The 25,949-nt window shown below is 38.5% G+C and overlaps 1 protein-coding gene and 2 pseudogenes across 1 annotated transcript; all 3 read left to right on the forward strand.

The window, feature by feature from the left end:
* The first annotated feature begins 11,776 nt into the window (after positions 1 to 11,776).
* LOC127129218 (GDP-mannose transporter GONST2-like) lies at positions 11,777 to 12,958 on the forward strand (annotated as a pseudogene).
* A 1,028-nt stretch (positions 12,959 to 13,986) lies between these two features.
* Positions 13,987 to 14,599, forward strand: LOC127131093 (serine/threonine-protein phosphatase BSL3). The gene is made up of 2 exons (XM_051060030.1): positions 13,987 to 14,041; positions 14,274 to 14,599. Exons 1-2 carry the CDS (start codon positions 13,987 to 13,989, stop codon positions 14,597 to 14,599), a joined length of 381 nt encoding a protein of 126 aa, XP_050915987.1.
* Positions 14,600 to 15,437: 838 nt separating this feature from the next.
* On the forward strand, positions 15,438 to 25,338 carry LOC127131094 (GDP-mannose transporter GONST2-like; annotated as a pseudogene).
* The last annotated feature ends 611 nt before the right edge of the window (positions 25,339 to 25,949 follow it).

Here is a 25,949-nt window from a genome sequence, read left to right on the forward strand (position 1 = left end):
GTCGAAGTACTTTTGGCATTCAGGCCAGTTTCCGATTTTCAGGTCGAAGAAGTTTCCGACAATCAGGTTGAAGTACTTATGGCACTCAGGCCAGTTTCCGATGTTCAGATCGAAGAAGCTTCCGAAGTTCAGATCGATGCAGCTTATGGCATTCAGGCCAGTTTTCCGGTGTTCAGGCCGAGGTGGCATTCAGGCCAGTTTTTCCGGTGTTCAGACCGAGGCGGGTATTCAGACCGAGGTGGCATTCAGGCCAGTTTTTCCGGTGTTCAGGCCGAAGTGGCATTCAGGCCAATGTCCGATTTTCAGATCGAAGAAGTTTCCGACGTTCAGGTTGAAGAACTTGTGGCATTCAGGCCAGTTTCCGATTTTCAGGTCGAAGAAGCTTCCGAAGTTCAGGTTGAAGAACTTGTGGCATTCAGGCCAGTTTCCGATTTTCAGGTCGAAGAAGCTTCCGAAGTTCAGATCGATGCAGCTTGTGGCGCTCAGGCCAGTTTTCCGGTGTTCAGGCCGAAGTGGCATTCAGGCCAGTTGTTGGGCATTCAGGCCAATCTCCCGGTGTTCAGACCGATATCAACACTCTCATACTGTGATGTTCAGTATTCAGACTGACGTGCGGCGTTCAGGCCATGGTTATTCCTGTGTTGCCATTTATTTTGGTATACAGGTCAACATTCTGTTCGGTATTCAGGCCGACTTTCTCCGTACCAGACGGATTCTTCTTTTGAGATTGCTTCTCCGCCGATTCTGACAGGCATTGTTAATTATTTCCCATCAGAGTGCAAATTGTTCGTCTGTTCTTGGTATTCAATCACTCTTCACCCTGATCATCTGAAAGCCGAGGTTATTCATATCGACAGGTTCACAGTGGATTGAATAGGGGCAGTTGTAACACCTCAAAATTTGCCCTCCTCTCTTGGGACTAGTTTAGCATATTGCATTTCCTTTTGTAGGACATTAGTCATTGCATATTGCATATCATGTGGAAACAATAAGCAAGTCATCCTCCTAAGTCTTGTTCAGAAGATAAAGAGGTTGAAAGATTCAAGCTTGAGGGTCTTATTGAATTGATCACTAGCCATCTGAGGGATTATGCTTCAATTAGGGTTTTTGGTTCCTCAAGGAGATTGGGTATTATCTTGGTTGAAATGGTACATCATCATCATCATGGTTCATTATTTCTAATCAGATTCCTTGGGATTAGGGTTTTGACCTCTGGTCAACCCTAATCAGTTGTATTGTGCCAATCAGGGTTTCTGCAAGGAGATGAGGTCTTCCATGAGATGGGGATCATCATATGGTTTTATTGAGCTTGTATAAGCTAGGGTTTCATCTTGGAGCCGTTTCATCAGAAGGTTGAGGCTCAAATTCATCTGTGCATGGCCAAAGTCATCTATCAACTGGAAAAGTCAACCAAAAGTCAACTGTTGGATTTGGAGGTGGGAGATGGTTAGAAATGCTTCATTCATGTCCATAAAAGTCTCATTTGACATTTCAAACATCAACATTGAAGAAAATAAAGTCAGGACAAAACTTTCCGAAAATAGAAAGTGACTTGTAATTCAAAATTGCCAAAAATGGAAAGGTTTTCTCCTCAAGATTACATCATCAAAAATGCTTCAAATGAAATTTTGTTGAACATGAAAGTTGAAGATCTTGTTCTCCCATTTCCAAAAGGTCCAAGAACATGAATTTCTCATGTATGGTTGAAGAGATATGGATCAATCTTTGCCAAGTGAATTTGAACTTCAAGAAGGCATAACTTTCAAACCATAAGGCCAAATGAGATGGTTCTTTTTGCAACATTTCTCTCTTGACATGCACTATCCAATTCATGCATCACATATCATGCATTTCCATCACAAAAATTTTGGACTTTTCATTTGAATTTTGGAGGGAAAGTGGTAATTCAAAAATTATGCATTGCCTTCACATTTTACCAATTACACTTGGCTCCAAACAGCACTTGAAATGATTCCAAGGGCAAATTCGAGCACTGTTCCATTGGCATGCATTACATGAGGGTGAATTGACAAATTGGCATTACACTTCCATTTCACTAATCCATTTGTATTTGGCTTAATTGTGATTAGCAACATGGTTAAGGCATCATATAAAAGCTAAAGCATAACAGAAAATTGGTTTAACACTTCAGAATTCTCAGATCTATATCCATTTTCACAATTTTCTTCATTTGGTTCTCTCACTTTTTCATCAAATTTCTTCATAAACCTTGCCTTGTTCTTGATCAATCCTTGATCCACAAGCATAATTGGACATTTTGGAAGCAAGATCCATCAATTTTCGAGCTGATTTGGAACTGTTGAAGCTCACCTCCATCAATGGCAGTTGGATTTTCTGGCCAAATCGTGCAAGGTTGAGCATTAAGCATTCATCCAAATCATCATACAAGAGTGTGGGAGCAACTGTTTGGACTTCTCAAGGCCTGAAAGCTACAATTTCATTTCTGCACTTGCTTGAAGGTTAGAATTCGAGTTCCTCAATTCTTGAAATGTTTATGTGCATGTTGTAGATCTTTCATCACTGAACATGCTGAGCTTTGTTTCATTAAGATCCATGCAGAAATGAGATAGATATTGTGATTTTAAGTTTGACATGTGAATATTCTTTGGCTCGAATCTCTTGATACATGTGGAGTTAGGTTAAATTGAGTTTAGATTAGTGTTGTATGTTGAAAGACGAATCCAATGGTGTGATTGTTTTGAATTTCTGGACGATTTTGTTCTTGAGCTCAAGAACACGTATGAACATGATGAAGAACTTTGGGTTTCTGTTCCAGAATGTTGTTTGATCTTTGATAGCGTGTTTTGCATGTGTTTCGTTGTTATAAGCCATGCATTGGTCCACGCTGGCAGTTACATGGCATTATGATTGGTCCTCGCAGTTTTGCCTTGCCATGCAACTTTAATGAAACGGCGCGTTTCATTGTTAAGCGCCTTAATTCAAAAACACGCTCTGTTCGATCCCGGCTGATGGACATCTCCAATTGGCATTTTGCATTTTTGTTCATGTTATACTATCCATTCATGCCATGCTTTCATGTTTTGTTTTAATTTTTTCTTCACTTAGAAAATTCATAACTCCATGAATATTGATCCAAATGACCTGGGAATTTTTTCATGTTGTTCCTCATGATTTCTAGTTTTTTATGACTATTTTTCCATAATTTGTGCCTGGATGGTTTTTAATCTTGCTTAGGGATTGTTCACATGTATGCTTTTTGGACCTTATTTGCCATATGTTTTGTGAAATGATGAGATTTCATCCAATGATTGTGAAATTTTGTATGCTTAAACTAGGCATCTTGCTGGTCATTTTGGTGTTGAGTTTGCATTTTTAGCATTTGTGGTTGTTGAGATATGATCTGGTTAATGTAGGTGTGACAATGTGTGTCACACCTTTGCTTGCTCAATTTGATGATTTTCTTTACCATGCCAAATAAATTCCAATTGATGTGATTCTTTGCATGATGCTTCTTCTGGATGTTATAATTGATCATGATTTTTTGTGGAAGTTTTGGATTGATTTCTGATTTGTTTGGTATTTTTCTTTCTGGATTGCCATTTGTGGACTTTTGAATAATCATGAACTTCAATGATTTGTGAAATGATCGTTGTTTATCCTATGATTGTGAAATTTTGCACACTGTTTCTAGACTCTTTGAAGTTTATTTTGGCTTTGGTTTGAGACATTTATCATTTGTCAATTCTGTTTTAGGCTTGTGTGAACTTGATGTATCAAATTGTGCCTCAATGGAGCTTGTTTGTGCTTACCTTGCCTTATGGAATTTGATTGATATGCTTAGACTTGTCCAAATGCCTTGATTTTCGGTGTGTTGATCATGTAATGTGTTCTGTTTAGCCATGATTTTTCTTGGGATTTATTGAACCATTTTGGAATTAATGTGGATTTGTTCATTTTGTTGCTTGTATGAGCTTTCAACTTGCATGCTTTGCCTTATTTGACTTGTGAAATGATTTTGGTGCATGATATGGATGTGGAACTTTTTGGATGATGTTCTTATTGGATTAAAGTTGATTCATGTCAATTTTCATGTTCTGTTTTGAATTATTTCTCCCTCTTTGACCCTAGGCCTTGTCTTAGTGGTTGATGCTTATGTTTGAGTTTTGTTTTCAGGATAAGGAGCATGTGGTCATAAGGGAATTGATTCATTTGCTTGAGTTGGATCATTTGGTTGATGATTGGCTAATCTTGACTTATTTTGTAGGTTGATTTTAGCTCATTTGAGTTGAGCTTGTGCCTTGCTCATTGATGCTTGGCTTGTTTGACTATGTCTGTTGACTGTTGACTATTAACTGTCTGATTGACTTTGTGAGTTGTGTACTGACTGAGTTAGATTGTTTTCAGGTACATTAGTTGCTTAAGTTCTTTGAACTTGCTTTTGCTGTTGCTTGGTTGCTTAACCATTTGAGGTATAACTTCTCTGACTTCATGTAGTCTGGAAGACCTGTCCTGTTACTTGGGCAGGCACCTGTCTGAAGCCCTCCTTAAGAGGCAATGCTTGTGTTTGTTTATCTTTGTGCCAAGCAGGAAAAGACCTTTGATAAGGCAATTGGCAGATAAAAGAGATGTGCAACTCATCTCCTGCTATTCTGTGTGTCATCCACTTTGCTCACACACCTTGTGTTAATGCATTGTGGATATTAACCCAAGATCTTTGTTGTGTCAGTCATATGTGGAGAAGAGTTCCAACTTTCTGAACTCCCACACTTTCATTTGTCTGAAGCTCTCCCAGGCCAGGGATAAGAGCTGTGAGGTCTTACCCTCACTTCCCATTTCATCTGCTTCACCCTAACTCTCAATGTTAGGGTTAAGAGCTAACATCACCCTGTTACAGTGGCTTGTTTGTCGAGGTTGACATGACCCCTCGACTAAAGCTTAACCTTGTGTGAGCCCATCTGTTTGTATATAGTGTGTGTGCTTGCTCTTGTGTTTGTATGACTTTGCTTGTGCTGTTTAGGATAGCTTGCTACCTGTGCAAGTTAGATAGAAACCTCAACCTATGACCATGGTGGATTACATGATAACTATTAGGCTCGAGTCAGGCTCCCTTCTAGTTTGTCATTTCCCAGTCTCTGGTTAGGAGAAAGTTTCTCCCCTGTTAAGGGGAACTACGTTGCCCTGATCCTCATACCAGATGAGGTACGTAGGCAGGAGATCGTACGAGATCTCTCCGGGCACCCTTTTCTTTGTTTGTGTGTGTTTTCCTGACAGTTACTAGGCTCGAGTGCCAGACTCCTTAGTAACTTGTTTATTGGTTAACCTTCTTGTGTGTTAGGAGATGGATATAAGACCAGCAATTGGCATTCCGTATCCTATTGTTGTGTGCTTGGAGTCCGATATAAGTTCAGCAATTGGCATTTGGTTTCCAGTGTGGGTTTGTTTGGTCCGGAGTCCGATGTAAGTCCAGCGATTGGCATTCGGTTTCCATGTTTGTCGGTTTGTGTGTTTGTTTTGACGTCTCAGCGTATGTGCGTGTGTTTTGTTTCGGCGTGCGTGAGCCGAACTACGGTAGCTCTGATTCTCATTCCAGATGAGATACGTAGGCATAGGATGCGATATCCTAGCGAGCCCTTTCCTCTCTTCCCCCACCTGTGTTGTTTCTAGTGTGTGTGCATTCTTTTGAGCAGTGTTTAGCAACCTTTCTTCTATCCTTTTGAGCGTGGATCCCGTCGAGTACGACGGATGCGTAGGGGTGCTAATACCTTCCCTTCGCATAACCGACTCCCGATCCCATCTCTCTTTGGTCGCGAGACCATGTCTTTTCCAGGTTTACTTCGAGCGTTTCCTTTCCCTCTTTGGGATAAATAACACACAGTGGCGGCTCTGTCTGTTTTGCTTTTTGCCCGCCGGTTGTTTTTCGCGGATGCGACACCTTGTATCTTGAAAACTTTTGGAAGTACATGCTCTGTTTTTTCCTTTTGTTTTGAAATTGTAATTTTGCTCGGAGTGCAAAAGTTCAAGTATGGGGGGATTTGATCAGTGCATTTTGATGCACATTCTTCTATAATTGTACCTAGCCATTTCCCTAGTTTGTTTTGCTTATTTTAATATTTTATTATGTTTTTAGATTTGAGTTCATGTTTGTCTTTAATGTATTTTGTTAGTTGTTTTAGGTTTTGCGGTTATTTGATACATGTTCACTATTAGGATCATAACTGGAGCTATGGGATGCCGTTTTATGCATTCTGATATGCGTTAGAAAGCTAAGCGAAAGAGCTATAACTTTCATGTTGAAGCCAAAATCTTATTCGGAGTTTAGGAGCCTCACATAATTCGTTGAAATTTCGTACTGTAGGAGATCATTTGTTTTGGATCATTTTTGGGTCGGGTTTATGTTTTCAAACCCAGTTTGAATTATAAGTGCAACCTTCTAAGTGTTGGACAACTGGTCGAAAAAGGTTTCTTAGTGGTTATGAAAGATGGAGCCTTGGAACCGTTCAACACCCAAAATAGTCCAACCTGGAATGAAGTGCAACCTTCTAAGTGTTGGACAATTGGTCGAAAAAGGTTTCTTAGTGGTTATGAAAGATGGAGCCTTGGAACTGTTCGACACCCAAAATAGTTTGGTCTTAAAATCTCCTATGTCGAAGAACATGACATTTAAGACCATGAATAGTTAGGCTGATGTAAAATTCCTAAAAATAGTTATCGATAACAAGAACAGTTGGTTGTGGCATTTAAGGTTTGGCCATCTAAGTTTTTGGTCACTCAATCAACTGATTACTCAAGATATGGTAACTGGTATACCAAGTGTTAAGATGCCCGACAAACTTTGTGAAGGTTGTTAAGTAGGGAAGCAATCCAGAAAGTCTTTCGTGTCGACTTTGCCAATGAGGTCTTCTTGCATACTAGAAGTAGTACATTCAGATGCATGACGAGTCGAAGAAGAGCAAGGTAAAACTTGCAGATAATAGCTCGTTGCAAGAAGAAGGTACTGGTAACTAGTTATTTAAAGGAGAAATGGATAAAAACTATAATCAAATATGTATTATATGTACCAGGAATGAAGTGCAACCTTCTAAGTGTTGGACAACTGGTCGAAAAAGATTTCTTAGTGATTATGAAAGATGGAGCCTTGTAAATGTTCGACGCCCAAAATAGTTTGGTCTTAAAATCTACTATGTCAAAGAAGAAGACTTTTAAGACCATGATTAGTTCGGCTGAGGTAAAATTCCTAAAAATAGTTATCGATAACAAGAACAGTTGGTTGTGGCATTTAAGATTTAGCCATCTAAATTTTAGGTCACTCAATCAACTGATTACTCAAGATAAGGTAATTGGTATACCAATTCTTAAGATGCATGACAAACTCTGTGAAGGTTGTTAAGTAGGGAAGCAATCCATAAAGTCTTTCGTTTCGACTATGCCAATGAGGTCCTCTTGCACACTAGAAGTAGTACATTCAGATGCATGTGGCCCGTTCAAGGATCATACCATTGGTAAAAACATGTATTTTGTCTCATTTATCGATAAGTATATTCAAAAGTTTTGGATCTATGTGATTAAGCGAAAGGACAGAGTATTTGAAATCTTTAAGTTATTCAAGATTCTTGTTGAAAACTATAGTGAAAAGAAGATCGGGGTTTTGCAAACAGACGGAGATGGCAAATACACATCCAAGACATTTGAAGAGTTTTGTGTAGAACATAGTATTGATCATGAGGTAACTGCTTCTTACACGCCTCAACATAATAGAATAGCATAAAGAAGAAACATAACCATATTGGATACGGAGATATGCATGTTGAAGCAGAAGAACTTAGCAAACTCCTTATATGGTGAACTATCACCACATATGTTTATATTTTGATCATGTGCTTTACCAAGAATCTTAAAAAACAAGGTTCCTGAAGAAGTTTGGAGTGGAAAATGACCATCAGTGAGTCATCTGAAGATGTTTTCTCTATTTGCTACAAACATGTTCGTGATGCTATGAAAAGGAAGCTTGATGAGAAAAGTGAACCTATGATTCTGGTAGGATATTACAAAACTAGAGCTTATAGTCTACTCAATCCAATCAATGATAAGTCAATACATTATGATTGATGAGAATTCTGTCTGAGAGTTAAATTCAGATGATGCAACTAACAATCCAATAATGAGATATGACGTTGATGAAGAAAGTAGTGATCACGAAGAAATTCCAGTTAATGACACTCCAATAGCAATCAAAGTAAAAGATGATAATAGAGTCTAAGTTGAAGAGGTTGTGGCTAGAACCGGATAAAGACCTCAAAGAACCAGAGTATTCAAAGCAAGGCTTCAAGACTTTGAAATGGTTGTAATATTTCAGAAGTTGCCATAAAAAGATAAGAAAAATAGAAAAAGAATATAGAAAAAAATGAATGAATGAAAAAAATAAAAGGATGTAAATACATGTCAATACATACTTCTTTTGAAAAAGAAAAAAAGTAGAAGAGAAAACAATTGCTATAGAGTTTTGTTGAAGTAAAATAAATATATTGTAAATTCAACTCTCGCAGATTCTTTCAAGTCTCTTTTTTCTCTTTGAATTTTAGCCTATTACCCCCTCTGGATTTATCTCACCCGTACCTTGGCTACGTTACAATCAAATAAAAGTCATTTTGATCTTTGTGTGCATGTATTTTAATTGTATATGTTAGAGTCTTTTCAAGCTTATGGTAATACTAACTTTCATATTGTGCTTTGCGTGTAAACAGTTAACCTAAATACTTGAGAGTTGAGTGAATTTTATCTATTGAGAATCTTACTGCTTTTGATGTACTCTTTGGTAATGTGTTTTCCTATTTGCTTTGAATATCACAAAAATTTGCTCACTAACACCATATTCTTGAAGCTTAGATTTATAATTCTACTTGTACCTTGTATCTTGAAAACGTTTGGAAGTGCATGCTCTGTTTTTTCCTTTTGTTTTGAAATTATAATTTTGCTCGGAGTGCAAAAGTTCAAGTATAGGGGGATTTGATCAGTGCATTTTGATGCACATTCTTCTATAATTGTACCTAGCCATTTCCCTAGTTTGTTTTGCTTATTTTAATATTTTATTATGTTTTTAGATTTAATATCATGTTTGTCTTTAATGTATTTTGTTTGTTGTTTTAAGTTTTAGCGGTTATTTGATACATGTACACTATTAGGAACATAACTGGAGCTATGGGATGTCGTTTTGTGCATTCTGATATGCGTTAGAAAGTTAAGCGAAAGAGCTATAACTTCATGTTGAAGTCAAAATCTTATTCGGAGTTCAAGAGCCTCACATGATTTGTTGAAATTTCGTATTGTAGGAAATAATTTGTTTTGGGTCATTTTTGGGCCGGGTTTATGTTTTCTAACCCAATTTGAATTATAAGTGCAACCTTCTAAGTGTTGGACAGCTGGTCAAAAAAGGTTTCTTAGTGGTTATGAAAGTTGGAGCCTTGGAACTGTTCGACAACCAAAATAGTGCAACCTGGAATGAAGTGCAACCTTCTAAGTGTTGGACAACTGGTCGAAAAAAGTTTCTTAGTGGTTATGAAAGATGGAGCCTTGGAACTGTTCGACACCCAAAATAGCTTGGTCTTAAAATCTCCTATGTCGAAGAACATGACATTTAAGACCATGATTAGTTCAGCTGAGGTAAAATTTCTAAAAATAGTTATCGATAACAAGAACAGGTTGTGCCATTTAAGATTTGGCCATCTAAATTTTAGGTCACTCAATCAACTGATTACTCAAGATATGGTAACTGGTATACCAAGTGTTAAGATGCGCGACAAACTTTGTGAAGGTTGTTAAGTAGGGAAGAAATCCAGAAAGTCTTTCATGTCGACTATGCCAATGAGGTCTTCTTACATGCTAGAAGTAGTACATTCAGATGCATGACGGGTCGAAGAAGAGCAAGGTAAAACTTGCAGATAATAGCTTGTTGCAAGAAGAAGGTACTGCTAAATAGTTATTTAAAGGGGAAATGGCATAGTCGACATGTACTATATGTACCTGGAATGAAGTGCAACCTTCTAAGTGTTGGACAACTGGTCGAAAAAGGTTTCTTAGTGGTTATGAAAGATGGAACCTTGTAACTGTTCGACGCCCAAAATAGTTTGGTCTTAAAATCTCCTATGTCGAAGAAGAAGACATTTAAAACCATGATTAGTTCGACTGAGGTACAATTCCTAAAAATAGTTGTCGATCATAAGATCAGTTGGGGGTGGCATTTAAGATTTACCCATCTGAATTTTAGGTCACTCAATCAACCGATTACTCAAGATAAGGTAATTGGTGTACCAATTCTTGAGATGCCCAACAAACTCTGTGAAGGTTGTTAAGTAGGGAAGCAATCCAGAAAGTATTTCGTGTCGACTATGGCAATGAGGTCCTCTTGCATAATAGAAGTAGTGCATTCAGATGCATGATGATTTGAAGAAGAGAAATGTAAAACTTGCAGATAATAGCTCGTTGCAAGAAGAAGGTACTGGTAAATAGTTATTCAAAGGAGAAATGGATAAAACTATGATCAAGGATGTACTATATGTACCTGGAATAAAGTGCAACCTTCTAAGTGTTGGACAACTGGTCGAAAAAGTTTTCTTAGTGGTTATGAAAGATGGAGCCTTGGAACTGTTCGACACCCAAAATAGTTCGGTCTTAAAATCACCTATGTCGAAGAACATGACATTTAAGACCATGATTCGTTCGGCTGAGGTAAAATTCCTAAAAATAGTTATCGATAACAAGAACAGTTAGTTGTGGCATTTAAGATGTGGCCATCTAAATTTTAGGTCACTCAGTCAACTGATTACTCAAGATAAGGTCATTTGTATACCAATTCTGAAGATGTCCGACAAACTCTATGAAGGTTGTTAAGTAGGGAAGCAATCCAGAAAGTCTTTCATTTCAACTATGCCAATGAGGTCGTCTTGCATACTAGAAGTAGTACATTCAAATGCATGTGGCCCGTTTAAGGATCATACCATTGGTAAAAATATGTATTTTGTATCATTTATCGATAAGTATATTTGAAAGCTTTAGGTTTATGTGATCAAGCGAAAGGACAAAGTATTTGAAATCTTAAAGTGATTTAAGATTCTTGTTTAAAACTAGAGTGAAAAGAAGATCAATGTTTTGCAAACAGACGGAGGTGGCGAATACACATCTGTCATACCCCGATTTTGACCCTGAATTTTTTATTTTTGTTTGGCACTTGGCCTAAGGTTCATTTGCATACATTCCCAACTCCATATTTTTGTTACACATTGATCATTGTCTATGCCTTTTTGATCATGGTGCTTTTGACTATAAAATGGATTTTAATCATCTGACTTTTGTAATTTTTCAATTTTTGATTTTTTATTTCAAATTAAGTTCAATTCCCAAATTCCAATTTAATTTTAATTGTTATTTTTACTAGTGATTTCAAAACTCTAATTGATTTTTATTTTCAAATAGATGTTAGAATTGATGTCAAAAGTAATTTTAACAAATTATTGGATTAATTTGATTGGGTTTTCTACTATTTTTTTTTTTTTTATTATTATTAAATTGATATTTAAATTAGTCTTGGGTTATTTCTAAAAAATCCATTTTATATCCATAAGTACATTTCAAAATCAAAATAGCATTACAACATTTCATAAATTACAAAATCATGTTCCAAATTGCATTTCTCAACATTTTCATACAAGTTCATCCCATTACATAAATCCTACAAATACAATCCGAATGAACAATCAAAGCCCCATCAAGAATTTAACGGATCCATTCATTCCAAGCCCTTGGTGGCTCTTCTCTTCACAGCAGTATCCCTTAACATCCGGCAAACACCCCTGCTATGGACATATCCACATCATGCTGTTTCCGCATCCAGCACATCTTTCAATGGAATTTATGAGCAAGGAAAGTTGTCACCGAACAACCAATGCAGAGCGAAGAGCTTTGTATGATAGGTATCTGAAAAGAAATAAAGCTATAGATGGTGATAAGGGCAGTTTTCATGTTGACGATGAGGAAAGGCATCGATTGCATGGATCGGCCAAGAAGTCTGTACCACTTATCTCCGGAACAGCTTACTGTATTTCCTCTTGCAGCATGATAATGCTGAACAAAATCGTCTTGTCAAGTTATAATTTCAATGCAGGAATATCATTGATGTTTTATCAAAACTTTATCAGTACTCTGGTTGTTGTTCTATTGGCTCACTGTGGCAGAGTTTCAGTTAAAAAGCTCAACTGGAGGTTAGTTAAGGTTTGGTTGCCGGTGAATGTGATGTTTGTCGCCGTGCTTGTCTCAGGCATGTATAGTTTGAAATACATAAGCATCGCAATGGTGGCAATTCTCAAAAATAATGACTAATATTTTAACTGCAATTGGAGAGTTATGTTTATTCCGTAAACGTCAGAGTCCCAAAGTGTGGACTGCAATGTTGGTGATAATTATCTCTGCTGCCAGTTGAGGTGTTACAGATCTTCCTTTGATGCAGTCGGTTATGCCTGGCAGATTAAGATTATGAATTGTGTTCTTACCGCAAGTTATTCGCTTAGCCTCAGGTGGGTAATGGACGAAGCGAAATCAACAAATCTGGTTCTCTAAATGAAGTGTCAATGGTATTACTCAATAATTTATTGTCTTTACCTTTTGCCATCATCATGATATTCCTTTTCGGCAAGTGGGATTAGGTAATACACGCTAATGTAGTTAAACTACCGGAGTTTTGGGTTGCTGCAACAGCTAGTGGACTGATCGGACTTTCTATCAGCATTACCTCGATGTGGTTTTTACATCAAACTAGCCCTACAACATACAGTCTTGTAGTTTCCTTAAACAAGATTCCAATCTCTATTGCTGGAATTTTAGTGTTCAAAATTGCTCTGAGTGTATCAAATTTATTCAGCATTTTATTTGGTCTCTTTGTTGGTATATTATTTGCAAGAGCCAAGACGTCTTAAACCAGAAGCCATCATAGTAGTAACCATAGAAATGGGAGAAACGACATCCCATTCTGAATATTCAGATGATTAGCCGCGTCATACACTTTTACATTTGATTGACGGGTTTGTTCGAAAGATAAGTCAGCAATACTAAAAGCTGCAGAGTTAATTGCCAGTGTTTGTATCAATGAACATATGCGTATTGCATTCAAGAAGGCTGGTGCGGTAAATCAATTAATATGGCTTTTGAATTCTAATGATGATGCAATCCGGTTGACAGCCACTCAAGCATTGGAAGCGCTGTCTGCTAGCAACGTGGTTTGCCGCTTTATTGAGGCCAAGCCTCCATCCTAGAAACATCCCTGTAACCAAAATTAGTTGTTTAGAAATCAAGTTTCCTGCATCAATGTAAAACCATCGTTATGCTGCAACCATAACCGGTAAACTTAACCTGCATTTGATACTAATCAACGGTTGAATCTCACCTACGGAGTCACTTTCATCCTGTCATGAAATGTTGCAAAATATTGCAACACCTTATGCAATATGCGTATAAGCCGCAGTGAGTTACCGTCATCCATTACAGGAAGTTTCGGTTGCTTCAATAAGTCGTGCACCTTGATCCTGCAGTAGTTGATCCTGTCATGGAATGTGCCTGAAACTGTCAAATTTACAAATCATTACCATACGTGGCCAACTTCTAGCCATGACAACCAGAATATCAACCTCAGAAGGAAACCTCCAAAGAAGGCATTAGAAAAGACAATTGCATTTGCACTACTTACTTTAGAGAGGTTGTTGTTTTGTCCAAAACGGATACATGCTATTAACGAAGAGTTTCCGCCGCCGAATGAGCAATTCATTTTAGATTCTGAGCAACTTCAGAGTCAGTTTCAAACCATGAGCAATTACATTTTGTGGCGGAAGCTATTCTTATGCCATTTGGTTGCACAATGTAGTGGTCATAGATCACAATCAGATTTTTTGCGAAGCTTGAGCAGTAACGGTCTTCCAATCCGGCATCTCCATTGAACTCCCTCCATATCTTTAGCAGTCCCAGATGCAGCAACAACAACATGCAGCCATGGAGTTATCAAGGAAGCACAAAACAAGAAGTCTATCCACAGGCTGGAAAAATTCTACTTGAGTGCAACCATGCGAGCAAGTAGTTAAGATGGCATGCTCTATCCTGTAGCAGCAATGCACAAGTCAGCCAATCATTAGCATCAATGATAATCAATTCCATGCCAAATAAGTTGCATCAATACATGATATTTCATAACAACGATCAATTTGCACTACAGAGAAGAAAGAATATTTGTTGTTGTCATTGAGGATTTACTGAAGCCGAAGCTATTAGTGCTGCACTGGCTGTTGCCAAGGCACGGCAAGAAAATGGAGAAGTGGAATTACCTGACAGAAACCGTGGGGCTGAGGTTACCCCAAGTGTCAAACACGCATCTTCCCTGATTAAGCTTGATTCTGCAGGGTCAAATAACAATGTTTCTGGTGGAGTTCGGCTGCATCATAGAGCTGTAGTTGTTGCTGCAGAGACTGGTGAAGCATTAGGTTGCATGGTTAGACAGCTTTCGATTGATCAATTTGAAAGTGAAGGCAGACGGGTCAGTTATGGCGCTCCAGAAAATGCACCTGCAAAGTTAAAACAACAATAAAGCTCACATCCTGCAGTAATAAAACCAAAGCAATTGTCAAACAGTGAAATTTCAAAAAATTCCCAATTTGGCATCCAGACAAAACAATTGGAGAAAGTGTGGTTCAGATTACCTTTCCGAGTCCAATGATCAAAGAAGGCACTCCAATTCTGAGCATCCAAAAGCACTTCTGGAATTTGCTTCTTTGAGCTTTTGAATACCAAATCCAAGAACCCTAATCGGTGAGCATAAAAGGAGACGAGTTGGTGAGAGAGAAAGAAAGGAAGGCAATGAGGGGAGGCAGAGAGAATTTGAAAACGAGACCCAAAAATTTGGAGGCGGACTTCACCCTTTCTCCATCACTCATTTCCTCCCTCTAACCCTAAATCCGCCGCCACCCTTCATCTTTCTCACTTCATCATCTTCCTCACGAAACCCTCATCAATCCTCTGTCACCATCTCACCCAAACACACACTCACCTTTATCCGCCTCAACCACCACCATCCGTCACGATTCTCCCTCACAATCTACACCACAAACCAAACCATTCATAGCGAAAACCCTAAACCGCCCTTTCCTTTTCCGCCTCTACTCAACACAACCACCACCATCCGCCACATGCACCACCGTCTCGCTTGGCTCCGATTGCGACGACTCCTTTACAGCGAAGTCAGAGATTTCACCCGAGCTTGTTGCTGATGCTTCACTCGGGAAGGTTTATCAAGCTAGACTTCGCAGAACAGGGCAGGTTATTGCTGTTAAAGTACAAAGACCAGGCGTTCAAGCTTCTGGTATGCCTCTGATCCTAAAGCTTCGGCTTCGGGAGCCGGGAAATTGCTATTGTCGTTTAATAGGAAAATGGATAGGAAGGTTTCGGATGTAAATGTGGAAACTGGAGTTGAGAGAAATGGTGTTAAGAAAAATGGAGTGGGAATTCCTTGGATGAAGATTATTGTGAGAAAACCCTGGGGCATTCCGGCGATTGAGGACTGCGTGTGAGAGGGCGAAAAGAATTCGTTCATCTACTGCCCAGACTATCATTGAAGTTGACTCTCAATTTAAGGGAATTAATTTCTACTCCCATATCAACTCTCATTATTATTATTATTATTATTTATTTTTAATTATGTTTTATTATTAGATCTAGGGATTTAATTTTGGGAATGGGCTTTGGGCCCTAATTTCATTTTAACATCCTTTAATTGCTTGTGCATCTCATATTCGTGCATATTCCTTTTATATTGATAATTTGTTTTTTTAATTATTTGATCACTTATTTATCCATTTGATTTCAAACTCATTTCGAGAGTGAACAATAAAAAACTGAATGATTGGGAACTCTACTGATTTATTTTCTGAAATCGCCAAAATCGTTTTCTAAATAAAGATGGAAGAAAAAGATTACCTGGATGGAATGTCCAGTCGTAATCCCGAATATTTGGCTCAAGCTGTAAGAGCTTGCAAGCCATAAATATTCGTCTTCTCTTTAACACTCTAATATTCAAATCATTTTTCTAAATAAGATTGGAAGAAAAAGGTTACCTGGATGGAATGTCCAGTCGTAATCCCGAGTATTAGGCTCAAGCTGTAAGAGCTTGCAAGCCATAAATATTTGTCTTCTCTCAAAAAACACTTGTAATCATCTCAAATCTTTTTTCTAAATAAAGCGTGAAGAAAAAGATTACCTGGATGGAATGTCCAGTCGTAATCCCGAATATTAGGCACAAGCTGTAAGAGCTTGCAAGCCGTTAATATTCGTCTTCTCTCTAATATTCAAATCATTTTATTAAAACGTGAAGAAAAAGGTTACCTGGAGGGAATATCCAGTTGTAATCCCGAATATTAGGCACAAGCTGTAAGAGCTTGCAAGCCATAAATATTCGTCTTCCCTCTAAACATTCATAAATATCTCAAACCATCTTCTCAATAAAGTTGGAAGAAAAAGATTACCTGGAGGGAATATCCAGTTGTAATCCCGAATATTAGGCTCAAGCTGTAAGAGTTTGCAAGCCATAAATATTCGTCTTCCCTCCAAAACATTCATAAATATTCGAATAATTTTCTTAACAAATATTGGAAAGAAACAGACTGCCTGGATGGAATGTCCAGACGTAGTCCCGAGTACTAGACCCAAGCTGTAAGAGCTTGTAGGTCACAAGTACTCGTCTTTCAAACTTCAAAATACCTAATTCCTACCTTAGACTCTTTCAATAAAGATGGAAATGGAACATGGTGTATACCGTGCACTCCTGAGGCTAGGATTCGAGATGTATATCTCGCTCATCCAAGTTCTCGCCATCACTCAAAATACATCCAACCAATCAAATTCTTTCTCGCCGCCGTGCGATTAATAAAAAACCTTTTTCATAAACGAAAGGTATCTTGTCTTAAGTGATACAAAACAATGTTCGGCCACGATTGTTGAGTAGAGATAATGACGCTTTTCCGAATGTAGATTTATAAATCCGTTCGATGTGTGGTATGCGTCCACTCCTCATCTGTTTTGGGTAAAACAATGTTTTCGTCGATTAATACAATATAGCTTTCGCTAAAATCGACCAACAAACAAACATTTTTCTACCCAGAACTACGTAAGCCTTGATTTCTCTTTTGAGATACGTAGGAGCAGGATTTGTAAATCTTGTCAGGCCCACTAATAAAAAACTTAGGTTTAGTCCTTCGTCAAAAAATCCAAAAACATTTCTTCCCTCTTATATTCTTTCTTTCCCACCTAATAAATTGAAAAGCCTGACATTTTAACTAACATTAACGCACACAACTGACCTAATGGTTCCCGTTGAGTACAACGGACGTGAGGGGTGCTAATACCTTCCCCTTGCGTAATCGACTCCCGAACCCGGATATTGGTTGCGATGACCATATCTTATCCTTTCTTTTGTCTTGGGTTTTATCGATATTTCCCCTTTCCTTTTTAGGAATAAATAAAGTTCGGTGGCGACTCTGTTCAGTCCATCATTGCGAGCGTGCGATCGCGCTTCGCTTTGAAGTCGTATCCCCATTTTTTCGAGGTGCGACAGATGGCGACTCTGCTGGGGAAAACGCAAATCCCTAAGTGAGTCAAGCCTAGTTAGGTCGTTTGTGTGCCTTTGTTTGTTTACTTTTGTGGCTTTCCTTTATTGATTTTGTTATCTTTATTGTCATATTGATATAATATGTTATATTGGTTCGATATGGTTTGGTACTTGGATACTCTGATTGCAAACCATGTGGGAAAGACTTTTTACCCGAGTCTCGAGTAAAAACATAAGATAGGACGAGGTTGAGTAGTGCGGGTCCGCGAGATGTATTTCTCGTTGGGTCGGTACGAGAACCTCACTTAGAGTAGATTCTTGAGAGGATGTTGTCGCTCGGCAAGTAAGTTGCCGTAAGCTTCGATATTTTCTTTAGGATCCATGACTCTGAGAGCCATTTGTAGAACCTTAGTTCTTTGCCCCACTAGGAAAGATGGTTGCGTAGTGTGGGTCTGCGAGATGTATTTCTCGTTAGATCGATGCGAGAACCTCACCTAGAGTAGATTCTTTAGATGGAGTTGATGCCCGGCAAGTAAGTTGCCGCAGGTAGCAAACAGTCTAATGGATCCATGACTCTAGGAACTTTTTCAAAAAAACCTTAGACCATACCTGGTGAGAACCTATTCTTGGAGAGCAATCTGATTCATTAGTACCTCAGACTTTTGAACCCGTGTATAAGAAAAAACAAATGTGCATGGCTTGCATTGCATTCATTCGCATTCCATCGCATTTGCATCGCATCATAATGCATGTCATTCTCCAGACAAAATACCAAAAAAAAAACTCATCCATCTTTTGTCCGTGAAGCAAAGTGATTCTCAACACGCGTTTAGAACAAAGAACCATGTCTCAGGAGATGATGGACGAGCTAAGAAATAGCCAAGAAGCACTGAAGGAGGAACTTAATCTTTTGAAGAGCCAAATGAGATGGGTCTTGGAAACCCTGCAAGTCTTGTTGAGAAAAGAGGGTCACCCATTATACGTTGCTGCAACAAAGAGAGCTACTACGCCGCATCCATCTGGTGTCACCCCAAGTCAAGGGAAATTCTATGTGGCAACTCCTCATTTACCAGTATATAGACCACCCTCAAGGCGTCATCATCAACATCCTTTGGCCATTCCTCCTCAAAATCACCGAAGTCAGGTTCAAAACAAAAATCAGAATCAGAGCAAGAAGAACCAGGATCACAATGACTCGATTCCGGTACCATATAGCAAGCTCTACCCGCTACTGATCCAGAATGCTTTGGTGACCCCTCGAGCTCTCACGCCTGTGTCACCAGACCTACCATGGTACAATCCAAATGCAACGTGTGAATTCCATAAAGGGGCATTGGGACATGACCTAGATTCTTGTTGTGCGCTAAAATATTTGGTACGAGGACTGATTAACAAGAAGAGCTTAGTCTTTGAAGAAGATCACCCGAAGATCAAGTGTGAATACCATACTGGAACAATGGGGCACTCCATCGAGGAATGTATGAGTTTTAAGCTCAAGCTGCAAGGATTGATTGACATAAGGTCACCAACACTCAAGGAGGAAGGCTCAAGTACATATACCTTGATTTCTGGGCCAGATAATGAGAAAGGGAAAGGACCCTTGAAACCCCTCAAGGTTTTGTACCACAAGGAAGATGTCAGGGATGTGGCTAATGAGCTATCATTGTTTCCTGGTAAGAGCATTGAGATACCGCCTTGGATTTCCAATGTCACGACCTATACCAATGAGAGAAAAGGAGAAGTGAGTAGTGGATCCAAGAGGGCTGCGTTCGACGATGAGATTGAAATAAAAGAATTTGAAGATCATCATGCCAATGTCAAAAAGCTTGTTGATCCAAACCTTCAAGTTTGAAGAAGTCAATTCCCTAAAGTCGGCAATCATTTGGCTGTTTCAACACTTCTTTTGTAGTTTCTTTGCATGTTGCTTGTTATTTGCTTTTAAGCATTGTTGTTTTCTTTGAATTGGTAAGATTAATGAAAGGTTTATGCATCTTTTGAATTAATCCATTCGTATTCACTCGTTTTTCATTTATGTTAAAAAACAAAAACAAAATACTCCTCTCATTCACTTTTGTTTATCAAATTGTTGTGTTAACAAAGATTGGAGGGAGGATGATGAAAACAAAACACCTGAAATTGTTGTGGTATGCTTTTGAGTAAAACCTTGTCGATGATGTAAGGCATTGTTTCAAATCCCCAAACACTGAAGTTATAAGGAGTGAATCCCTAGACAACCACTTTGAGCATAGAAGTTGGTGTTTATTTCGGATCTAAAACCCTTAATCTTAACCTGGGGCAGGGTAGTTATGTTCAGATAGTTTGATCATGCAGTCGATCTTTCAAAAAATCGTCCATATGTACACCCTCCAATTAGGTTCAACCACATGTTATCCTTCGCGCACATGTTGAAGTGTCGAAGAAGTTGAGAAAAGATAAAATTAATGTTGGTTGATCCTCATCCACCAATAATGTGGCAGTCAACACCTTTAAAAAAAAGTCCGCTAAGTCAAAAACCACAAAATGACTTAGGCAAAAGTTAGGGCACACCGATGGACCGAAAGCTTCAAAAAAAAAAAAAAACGGTCCAGGCAAAATAAGGGACAAAGAAAAACAAAAAGAGGTCACCAAAACCCTCAACAAAACAAAAAATAAGGTGACTGCCATTTCAAGAAAAATTCGTCTTGAATCCTCATCACACCTTCGAACCCTCTTGGAAGTCGAATGCGTGTATTGAATTAACTGAACGTAGGAACTGGAGATCATCAAGAAGAAGGGGTGGGTAAAAATAAATTTTGAGCCTTATATCCTTTTGTTTCAAAAAACCGTGAACCAAACCACGTTACAACCCTTAAAAGACCTAATTGAGGCAGGGTTCATTTTGAAAGCATACTATAACCAGGTGGTGTTAACTTGACTCCAAACGATTTTTGTTAATCATTTGATGGCACCAACTTGCATACTGTGAATGAGTTGATCACCATTTGTGTTCTTATCAACGACTCGTTCACTGTATTTCACCCGTTCATATCAATAAATTTTGGTTTCAAATTTTTGCATAAGCATTGAATTAAAATTACCATTTTTGAATGCACAATCTTATTTGCGAGTCAACACTCAGCATCAAAGAAATTCGGTACACAGTTGAGGAACTAGATGGAGTGAAAGAAGTCTATTCGGGGGCAAATCATTTTGAGCATCAGTTAATTCGAGCTAACCACTCTAAGGGTCATCGAGGCAAGAGTAATTTGCTTCAAGAATCAGACCGGGGCAAGCCACCTTAGAGCTCAGTAAGTCCAATCACTCCATGGTTCAGTTAGCCAAGAGTAATTTGCTTCAAGACTTAGACTGGGGCAAACCACCTCGGAGCTCAATGAGTCCAGCTATCCAAAGGACAATCAATCAAGAGTCTACCATTCCAACATTTGGTTAGTCAAGTTCAGACCATTGCAAGTTTCAAACACTTGGGGCAAGCCATCTCGAGGTAGTCTCATGGAAAGTTGTTTCCAAACCCCTTTTCAAAGTGAACATTGCCAAGACCCAACAAACTGGGGCAAGATGAGCCACAGAGGGGCAAAACCCCCTTCTTTGTGCTTTCAAACTGCTCAAACGAATTCTGCCATACGTCAACAACTGTTGAGTTCAAGACGAGTGCCCGAAAGTTATGCTAGCACGATTCATTAATCCTCCAAAAGGATCCATTGGCTAAGTTGTGGCTATCAAACTGGGTAGAATCCTCCTTTGGCAACATCTATCATAAAATATTTGGTTGAGTTCTCGGTGTTGAGGAATCATGAGCTTCCATAAAAAGCCTTTACCAACTCCCAGTCCACTCAGGTGTCAGCATTCTCATAGCATGATCATTCATATATCATGCATAAAAGAATACAAATCATGCATGGCCGAAATGTACTTCGTGCTCATTTTGCATTGACCCAGGTCTTGTTGTTGATCCTTTATCCTTTGACCTTTGATTCCAGTCTGTATTTGGTGCCCTTAAACCATCATTCGGTTTTTGCAGTCATTTTCAAATCCAACCCAGTTGGCACCTATTAGAAAATTTTCCATTAAAGGTTCATTTTCTTTTTGGATTATCCGATGAATTTCCGGATTACTCCTTGGTTTATTGATGAATTTCCATAACTGGTCTGATGTATTTCCAGATGTTTCACCATCTATCTGAGGTGTTCTCTGATGTGTCTATATTCTGATGTATTTCCAGAATTTCCTTGATGTATTACCAGATGTGTCTGTATTCTGTTGTATTTCCGGAATATCACTTGTAATTCCGATGCATTTCCAGAATTTGTTTCTTTTACTCTCCGATGAATTCCCAGACATGTCACTTTTATTCTGACGAAGTTCCAGAACCCCTATGTCATTCCCTGGAATTGTTTCAAGACTCATTGGTGTCTCCTAAAGATCAGTTGTTACTAGAACTCATTTCAAAGTCCAATTGTTGTTGGCAAAATCCGTTAAAAGCTGGTTGTAGTCCATTGCTTACGGTCAGAGTCCAATTGTTTTTATTCCGGGGTCCGGTCATGCTTGAACCTACTCTGAAGATTCTTTGTTCAATCCTATTCAGGTCTTATATGAACCTGTCATTGAACCTTTTTATTCCGGGGTCAGGTCATCCTTGAACCTGCTCTGAAGATTCTTTGTTCAATCCTATTCAGGTCTTATATGAACCTGTCATTGAACCTTTTTATTCCGGGGTCAGGTCATCCTTGAACCTGCTCTGAAGATTCTTTGTTCAATCCTATTCAGGTCTTATATGAACCTGTCATTGAACCTTTTTATTCCGGGGTCAGGTCATCCTTGAACCTGCTCTGAAGATTCTTTGTTCAATCCTATTCAGGTCTTATACGAACCTGTCATTGAACCTTTTTATTCCGGGGTCAGGCCATCCTTGAACCTGCTCTGAAGATTCTTTGTTCAATCCTATTCAGGTCTTATACGAACCTGTCATTGAACCTTTTTATTCCGGGGTCAGGCCATCCTTGAACCTGCTCTGAAGAGTTTTTCCTTTCTTTGTTCAATCCTATTCAGGTCTTATACGAACCTGTCATTGAACCTTTTTATTCCGGGGTCAGGCCATCCTTGAACCTGCTCTGAAGAGTTTTTCCTTTCTTTGTTCAATCCTATTCAGGTCTTATACGAACCTGTCATTGAACCTTTTTATTCCGGGGTCCGGTCATGCTTGAACCTGCTCTGAAGATTCTTTGTTCAATCCTATTCAGGTCTTATACGAACCTGTCATTGAACCTTTTTATTCCGGGGTCAGGTCATACTTGAACCTGCTCTGAAGATCCTTTGTTCAATCCTATTCAGGTCATGTATGAACCTGTTGTTGAACCCTTTTATTCCGGTATCAGGTCATACATGAACCTGTTCTGAAGAGTTTTCTCCTTGATTATTCCCCAGCATTATCAGGTCATATATGAACCTGTTTTGTTGTGTCTGAACCTGTTATGTATTTTCTTCCTTATTCAGGTCTGGTAAGTCATGTGTGAACTTACTACCGAAATCCCTTGTTTTCTAAGTGTCGTTCATCAAACCTCACTTTGAATACTCCCCAGTGTGTGTCTGATTCTCCAGCAGGACTGTCTCCCCAGCAAGTTGTTTCTTACCATTTGTCTGTCTCCCTGTGGATCATCAGCTTTCCCCACAGTTTGGTCTGTCTAAGTAGCATCTCCTGTCAAGAGTCCACCATATCCCTAGCAGATAAAAAAAAAAAAAAAAAAAAAAAAAAAAAAAAAATCATCCGCGCATATCATATCATGTCATATCATATCATACCACATCATGTCATGGGAATTCAGGATCAAAATCCGGGTCTTCTCAGTATTTAATCATCTCCCACTATGATCATATGAAGAGTGTCCTGCTTCATATTCTCTAGTTGAAGATACTTAAATAGGGGCAACTGTCATACCCCGATTTTGACCCTGAATTTTTTATTTTTGTTTGGCACTTGGCCTAAGGTTCATTTGCATACATTCCCAACTCCATATTTTTGTTACACATTGATCATTGTCTATGCCTTTTTGATCATGGTGCTTTTGACTATAAAATGGATTTTAATCATCTGACTTTTGTAATTTTTCAATTTTTGATTTTTTATTTCAAATTAAGTTCAATTCCCAAATTCCAATTTAATTTTAATTGTTATTTTTACTAGTGATTTCAAAACTCTAATTGATTTTTATTTTCAAATAGATGTTAGAATTGATGTCAAAAGTAATTTTAACAAATTATTGGATTAATTTGATTGGGTTTTCTACTATTTTTTTTTTTTTTTATTATTATTAAATTGATATTTAAATTAGTCTTGGGTTATTTCTAAAAAATCCATTTTATATCCATAAGTACATTTCAAAATCAAAATAGCATTACAACATTTCATAAATTACAAAATCATGTTCCAAATTGCATTTCTCAACATTTTCATACAAGTTCATCCCATTACATAAATCCTACAAATACAATCCGAATGAACAATCAAAGCCCCATCAAGAATTTAACGGATCCATTCATTCCAAGCCCTTGGTGGCTCTTCTCTTCACAGCAGTATCCCTTAACATCCGGCAAACACCCCTGCTATGGACATATCCACATCATGCTGTTTCCGCATCCAGCACATCTTTCAATGGAATTTATGAGCAAGGAAAGTTGTCACCGAACAACCAATGCAGAGCGAAGAGCTTTGTATGATAGGTATCTGAAAAGAAATAAAGCTATAGATGGTGATAAGGGCAGTTTTCATGTTGACGATGAGGAAAGGCATCGATTGCATGGATCGGCCAAGAAGTCTGTACCACTTATCTCCGGAACAGCTTACTGTATTTCCTCTTGCAGCATGATAATGCTGAACAAAATCGTCTTGTCAAGTTATAATTTCAATGCAGGAATATCATTGATGTTTTATCAAAACTTTATCAGTACTCTGGTTGTTGTTCTATTGGCTCACTGTGGCAGAGTTTCAGTTAAAAAGCTCAACTGGAGGTTAGTTAAGGTTTGGTTGCCGGTGAATGTGATGTTTGTCGCCGTGCTTGTCTCAGGCATGTATAGTTTGAAATACATAAGCATCGCAATGGTGGCAATTCTCAAAAATAATGACTAATATTTTAACTGCAATTGGAGAGTTATGTTTATTCCGTAAACGTCAGAGTCCCAAAGTGTGGACTGCAATGTTGGTGATAATTATCTCTGCTGCCAGTTGAGGTGTTACAGATCTTCCTTTGATGCAGTCGGTTATGCCTGGCAGATTAAGATTATGAATTGTGTTCTTACCGCAAGTTATTCGCTTAGCCTCAGGTGGGTAATGGACGAAGCGAAATCAACAAATCTGGTTCTCTAAATGAAGTGTCAATGGTATTACTCAATAATTTATTGTCTTTACCTTTTGCCATCATCATGATATTCCTTTTCGGCAAGTGGGATTAGGTAATACACGCTAATGTAGTTAAACTACCGGAGTTTTGGGTTGCTGCAACAGCTAGTGGACTGATCGGACTTTCTATCAGCATTACCTCGATGTGGTTTTTACATCAAACTAGCCCTACAACATACAGTCTTGTAGTTTCCTTAAACAAGATTCCAATCTCTATTGCTGGAATTTTAGTGTTCAAAATTGCTCTGAGTGTATCAAATTTATTCAGCATTTTATTTGGTCTCTTTGTTGGTATATTATTTGCAAGAGCCAAGACGTCTTAAACCAGAAGCCATCATAGTAGTAACCATAGAAATGGGAGAAACGACATCCCATTCTGAATATTCAGATGATTAGCCGCGTCATACACTTTTACATTTGATTGACGGGTTTGTTCGAAAGATAAGTCAGCAATACTAAAAGCTGCAGAGTTAATTGCCAGTGTTTGTATCAATGAACATATGCGTATTGCATTCAAGAAGGCTGGTGCGGTAAATCAATTAATATGGCTTTTGAATTCTAATGATGATGCAATCCGGTTGACAGCCACTCAAGCATTGGAAGCGCTGTCTGCTAGCAACGTGGTTTGCCGCTTTATTGAGGCCAAGCCTCCATCCTAGAAACATCCCTGTAACCAAAATTAGTTGTTTAGAAATCAAGTTTCCTGCATCAATGTAAAACCATCGTTATGCTGCAACCATAACCGGTAAACTTAACCTGCATTTGATACTAATCAACGGTTGAATCTCACCTACGGAGTCACTTTCATCCTGTCATGAAATGTTGCAAAATATTGCAACACCTTATGCAATATGCGTATAAGCCGCAGTGAGTTACCGTCATCCATTACAGGAAGTTTCGGTTGCTTCAATAAGTCGTGCACCTTGATCCTGCAGTAGTTGATCCTGT

This window comes from Lathyrus oleraceus, chromosome 3 (assembly GCF_024323335.1).
Source record: "Lathyrus oleraceus cultivar Zhongwan6 chromosome 3, CAAS_Psat_ZW6_1.0, whole genome shotgun sequence".
Classification (NCBI taxonomy): Eukaryota; Viridiplantae; Streptophyta; class Magnoliopsida; order Fabales; family Fabaceae; genus Lathyrus; species Lathyrus oleraceus.